The sequence below is a fragment of the Gavialis gangeticus genome, unplaced genomic scaffold (assembly GCF_001723915.1).
Source record: "Gavialis gangeticus isolate Ggan-Ray unplaced genomic scaffold, GavGan_comp1, whole genome shotgun sequence".
NCBI lineage: Eukaryota > Metazoa > Chordata > Crocodylia > Gavialidae > Gavialis > Gavialis gangeticus.
The window spans coordinates 171342267-171348081 of NW_017729022.1; the positions used below are offsets into that span (position 1 = coordinate 171342267).

Below are 5815 nucleotides of genomic sequence, written 5' to 3' on the forward strand. Positions count from 1 at the left end.
CCGCTCCCGCCACCCCGCCCCGCCCCCAGCAGGGGAGGCTGCGCCGGCCACGCCCCCCGGGCGGGTGGAGGTGGAACGCGGCCGCGGCGCCATCGCTACCGAGGCAAAGGCGGAAGGGAGAGGACACTTCCGCCTCGCTGCGTGTCATGGTGTTGCTCCGCGGCGGGTAACAGACACGTGGCCGCCCTGAGCTTGCTGCTGTCGCCGCGCGCCTCGGAGCAGCTGCCTCCACCCCTAAGCCTCCCTCCTCGGGGCCAGCCAGGAGCAGCCCGCTCCCCTCCTCGCCGGGTGCGTGGGAGGGAATTCGGAGGGGCCCGCCCAGTCCTCCTTTGCAGAGCCGGACACGATCGATGCTCTCGGTCGGCCGCGGTTTTCATTGCGACGATGGCATCGGCGCTCTGCTCACGCTGCCTACGCAACGCCGCCATTTGGCGCTCCAGGCTTGGGGGAGTCTTCAGTGCGTAGGCGCGCTGTGGGAGGGCGAAAGTGAGGAGCGCCGGCGGGTGAGCTGAAGCGGAACGGAAGTGGCTCCGCTTCCTGCAGTAAGTGAGGGCGGAAGTAGATGCTGCCGCTGGTGTGCTGCTGCGCGCAGTTGAGGCGGTGGCTTGGAGCGCGAGGCTGAGGCTGCGGCTGAAGCGTTGGGGTCTGACCGTTGTGCCCCCCGCGCGGGTGAGGCGACCCGGGCCCCAGGGCGGGTGGGAGGAGACGTCCCGGCTCGGTGGCAGCCCCCGCGGCCTGCTGTGCCCCAGGCTCCGCGCAGCGCAACCGCCCCCCGCCCCCCCGGTGGGTCTCAGCTGCCTTATCTACGCCTGCTCTCAGCTGTACCCGGGGGCCAGGCCGGGCTGCTCGCTGGGAGGACTGCGGGATATGCCAAAGGGGCCACGGGCTTAGGACAACCAAGGAAACCTGTGCGCCTCCCTTAAAAAGCAGGGATCCTAGTTTCCTCTGTTTTGGGTTGTTTTTTTTAATCTAGAATTCTGTGATTAAAAGACAGACAAATCCGAAATTCACATTTTTCGTGATTAAAACAAAGCACCACTATATATTGTTTCAGGTATCCAGGTGGTAGCCGTATTGGTCTAGAGGAAAAGCAATCTGGATTCGCAGTAGTGATGATATCTTTTATTAGACCAACAAGATTTTTTGCAAAAAAAATTCTCTAATTGCAAGCTTTTGGGTGCAAACAACCTTCATCCAGCATTGGAGAAAAGATTGTAAACATTCTGGGTAAAAATGAAAGTTCATATTCCATAGGGTTTCACAGAGGAGTTGACAGATGGAAAACCATACATTGTTTGGATTGAGATTAGTGTTTTGTTTTAATTACCAAAATAGTGGATTTGGGGGTTTGTTTGGAATTTTTTTAAATCGGAGCATTTATTTATTTATTTATTGTTTTAATCGAAGAGAACCAGGATCCCTGTTAAGGCAGGCGATGGGGGACACCTGGAGGAAGAACAAATAAAGAGAAAAGGGTGAAAGGAGCAGGGGCGGCAGGTGAATAGAAAGGGAGCCAGAAGGGGATACAGAGCAGAGCACGCTGCCTGCTGCTCCCCAAATGAGTGGCAGCCTGTGGACATCTAGTGAAGCTGTGCCTGGAGACATGAGCGGAAGACACTACAATGCTCACCTGGGTTCTCCCCCCACACCCAGCCCAAGTCTCCTTCCTGGTCAGGTAGATAGTGAACTTGGCTACAGCCTGGAGGAGGTTGACTAGGAAGTCCTGGGACTTGGTTGAGGCCATGCATGGGGAGTGCATGAAAGAAAAGGTTGTGGGATGAAGCAGAGTGCAGCCACGGCCTCCGCAGGAGGTTCTGGAGGAGGCAGAAGAGGGGTTGCATGTGCCAGTGTCAACCTCTGTGCAGAAGATGGGAGGAAGCAGCTGGCTGGGGGCTGCTGTTGGGAGCCTTGCCCCATGACAGGAGCTGGTCAGCTTTGGGGCTGTGTATGCTACATCCTTGGCAGAGCTGTAAGTGGTGCTGGCAGGATATCTAGCATGGTTGGCCCCCAAGCAGCTGCTTCCATTCTCATAATCAGCTCTGTGGAGGACAGTGAGGAAGCTAGTGCTGGTTGGAGTGTTACATACTTAAGCTGTGCTTAGTTGAGTTCAGACAAGCATGTGCTCCTTGCACTACCTGCTTAAACAGAGTATGGTTTGACGGCCTATTTTGGCAGTGATTGCTATTTGACCACCTGGGTTGCCAAGCGATGCCACGTTAAGAATGGGGCTCAGAACAGCAGAGCAAGTTCTGTATTTACCCAATTGGGACAAAAATGCAGTGAGGCATTTGTTATCAATAGTAACATTTTCCTTTTCTCTCTGCTGCAGGGAAAATATTCATGGTCTAGAATGGTGGGCAATCAGTTCTTCTCTCTGCTTCCTCAGGGATGTGTGGGCAGCAACTCGTGGCTCTGCCACAGGTCCTGGCCCCATTCTGTTGCTGCCCCATGCTCCTGGCCCCACCCACACCCCTGCCCTGCTCCCAGATACCGCACGCAACCTTCTTGCAGCCCTAGCCCATCCGCCTAGCTGAGCATGGGGCAGAGCCACTTACGGAGTTTTAGTGAGGTTGCTGATCTGGCCCATGACAGCTCACCAAAACTCCCTAAGTGGTCCTTGGACCCAGATAATTGCCCACCCCTGTCCTAGAGCTAGTGAGATAACCCTGGTTATCTTACTGTCACAATAGGTCTTGTGGGAAAAGTCTCTCACATATTCAATCCATAAAGAGCCTCCTTAAACTAATGTAAGCCTTTTGAGGTACCTTCAGAAGTTGGGTGGGATGGGTTCAGACATCCCTTCTGCTAAAATTTCAGTGAAAAAGGTAGACTTTCAGGTTCAAAAGGTAGGTTCATGTAGAAGGCACCATAGATAGCAATTCAGTGTAGCAATCCAGAAAGGTGTCCATAAGTGTGATACAAGTTGTATTGGATAAACGATTGTTTTACCAGATACAGGTGACAAAAGGCTTTGCTAGGATATGTAAGCACTCATCAAATATGAGACTGCCTTAACTGAAGTTGAACATATTCTGAGCATTCACCCCTCTGAAGGGAAAGATTTTGTTAAGCTGAATGGAAGATTACTTGATTCTGAGTCTATAAATGGAAGGTAGATAACTTTGAAGCCTACCACAGAAGCTGAGTCCCTTGAGCTAATAGTAGGAGCTTCTTCCTTTGGACCTTTCATGTGCAAATCTGCCATTTCTTCAGTGCGAGTTAACCATATGTAAGGCTGTCAAATAGTGCCCTACAGTGGTAAGTTTAGAGATTCAGGAAAGCTTTAGAACATGTTTGTTACACTACTGCTAATGCAGGTGTCTGGTTGAAGCAAATGGTAGCTGACAATCTATCCTGGCATCGCTGTGACAGAACCCTAGAGCTGCTGCGATTTACAAAACACTCCCTGTTATATGATAGTAGCTCAGTCTATTGTGGTAACATGAATGTGGAGGAAATAATAGGTCCATTGATTAAGTGCAGTAAAATAAATTCAAGAGATGGAGATATGCCTTTGAGTCACTCGCTTGTGATCACCGAGTGCTCTGGCAGTTCTGCATGCGGCCCAACGGAGGCAAATTCAAAGGAGGCATGAGCGCTCTTTGTGTCTCTTTACCAGCCAGAGCATTTGCTGTCAGGGGGGGCACCAGCGTTCTCAGAGGGGGCATGTCCCACCCCCCTTAGCCTCCCCTACATGTTGCCTATGTCCTGTAAATTGCAGGGCATGAATCCACAACCCATGTGCTTCCAGAGTACTCCCAGTTTCTAGAGATTCCTTGATGTGCAAAGAATGCAGGCTTGGGGTCCAAAACTGCAGGGAAACAGATTTAAAATATCTGAGTACAAGAGAAATGAGGCCCCAAGCTCCCAACAGGCAAACGGAGGCCAAAATATCTTTCACATATATCTAATTTTAATATAAATGAGTGCAATGTCATTTTAAACTAAGCCTTGTGACTTCCACCAATTCTAAAAGTGTTTACCTGTCAGCCCTGGAGGATGAAGTCTTTTGTTTGTCTGTCAAACAGTCATCCCATAACTGACCATACACATTTTCTTCATCTATCGCATATAGCTATTGTGCCTGCAAAAGAGGGGGATTTGCTTATGGTCCCTTCAGTCCATAGCTGTTCTATTGCTGCAAGCCCTGATTTTGATTGTATTAATTTTTTATGTGGACATCTTTTCCCCCAGGCTAGTGGGCTAAGACCTCCAAACAGTAATTTGGCAATAACTTTTAGTTGCTGTTTGACTTGAGAGAAATATGCACTGTTAACCTCTTGGGAAGAAACTCTACCCCACCTATTTCCAAGCTCTTGAACCACATAGTCCAGTGTAGGTGTAATGTAATGTCTGTGGTTGGTCTGAGATCTCCAGTTTTTCCTTTTAAAAAAACAAAAAAACCTATATAGCTTTTGCAAAGTTGGCCATCATTAAAAGTTAGTATGTAATATAGCCAGTCTAGGATAATTCGAGGGAAAAAGAAAGCATGTCAGCTGTATCACAGTTACATCAGTGTAATGTTTTTTTCTTTCAGTCTCTAGGTCTGTATTTAATAGCATTGAAGACAACAATTGAAAAAAAATGACCCACTGGTTTCATCGCAACCCCTTAAAAGCTACAGCTCCTGTTTCCTTTAATTTCTATGGTGTAGCCACTACTCCAGCTGCATCAAAGATTTGCAAGTGAGTATATTCTAGTCTAATGCTAACTAGTCTTTTCAGAGTTCAGGATATGTCCTGAGAAGTAATGGGTACCTTTATTTAAATTTTGAAGAGATTACAGATCTATAGTTTGGTGAAAGTAAAATACTGATAGCACTGTCAGTATCTCCTTCTACAGAGCAGTTTGCCTAGTCTTACAAGACTGATACTGCATACTGTGACGTTGCAATTAGATGGGCTGAAGGACCATTGCTTTTTGATGAGCCACAAGTGTTCTACTGCAAACTTGTGGCTCGGGAAAGTATTTAAATAAATTTTCCAAACATGATGATAATCTCATCTCAGCTATACAGTCAAGACTGTTATAGAATTTTGTCCTACCCTTGCTGGGTGTCCCTGTACAGGTTTATGAGCCTGTGTCTTTGCTCACTGTAATGTGGCTCAGCTTTGCGTGTGTTACAAGGCTTAAAGCATTGTTTTTGAAGTGATTTGAAATTCTTTCTTACACAAATGCCAGAAGCTTGGGGAATAAGCAGGAGGAACTCGTCCTCCTGCTTAACACAAAAAATTACGACGTCATAGGGATAGTGGAGACCTGGTGGGACTCCACCCATGACTGGACCACGGGTATAGATGGCTATACCCTGTACAGGAGGGATAGAGTAGATAAAAGGGGTGGAGGTGTAGCTCTCTATGTTAAGGAAAGCTACGCATCCCTGCAAGCTGATGTTGGTGACCAGGGTAGATGACTGGAGACCCTCTGGGTCAAAATCCATGGGGAACACGGCACAGGGGACACAATGGTGGGAGTCTACTACAGACCTCCCACCCAAAGTCTAGAGCTTGACCAGGAGTTTGCCCAGGAACAGGCTGAGGCCGCATGCTCCAGGACCATGGTTGTCATGGGTGACTTCAGTTACCCGGACATCTCATGGGAGGATCACTCAGCAAAATCCAAGCAGTCGCAAAGCTTCCTCTCGTGCGTGGATGACCTCTACCTGACTCGAGAGCTGAAGCACTGCTCAACTTGGTACTGGCTACTGGGGATGATCTAATCGGTGACCCATTGATCGATGGGAAGCTGGGTGACAGCAACCACGAGCTGATCATCTTCACCATCCGCCGTAAAGCTGGCAAGTCAGTCAGCAACA

General features: G+C 48.9%; 1 protein-coding gene across 4 annotated transcripts in view; it reads left to right on the forward strand.

Annotated features, from left to right (window-relative positions):
• Positions 1-51: 51 nt before the first annotated feature.
• BROX (BRO1 domain and CAAX motif containing) overlaps positions 52-5815 on the forward strand; it is a 32295-nt gene continuing 26531 nt past the window's right edge. The window contains exons 1-2 of one of the 4 annotated variants that reach the window (XM_019516490.1): positions 52-64; positions 4538-4685. In XM_019516490.1, the coding sequence (XP_019372035.1) occupies positions 4585-4685 (101 nt within the window). In that variant the 5' untranslated portion in view covers positions 52-64; positions 4538-4584. The other 3 variants (XM_019516491.1, XM_019516492.1, XM_019516489.1) reach the window with 3 other exon arrangements.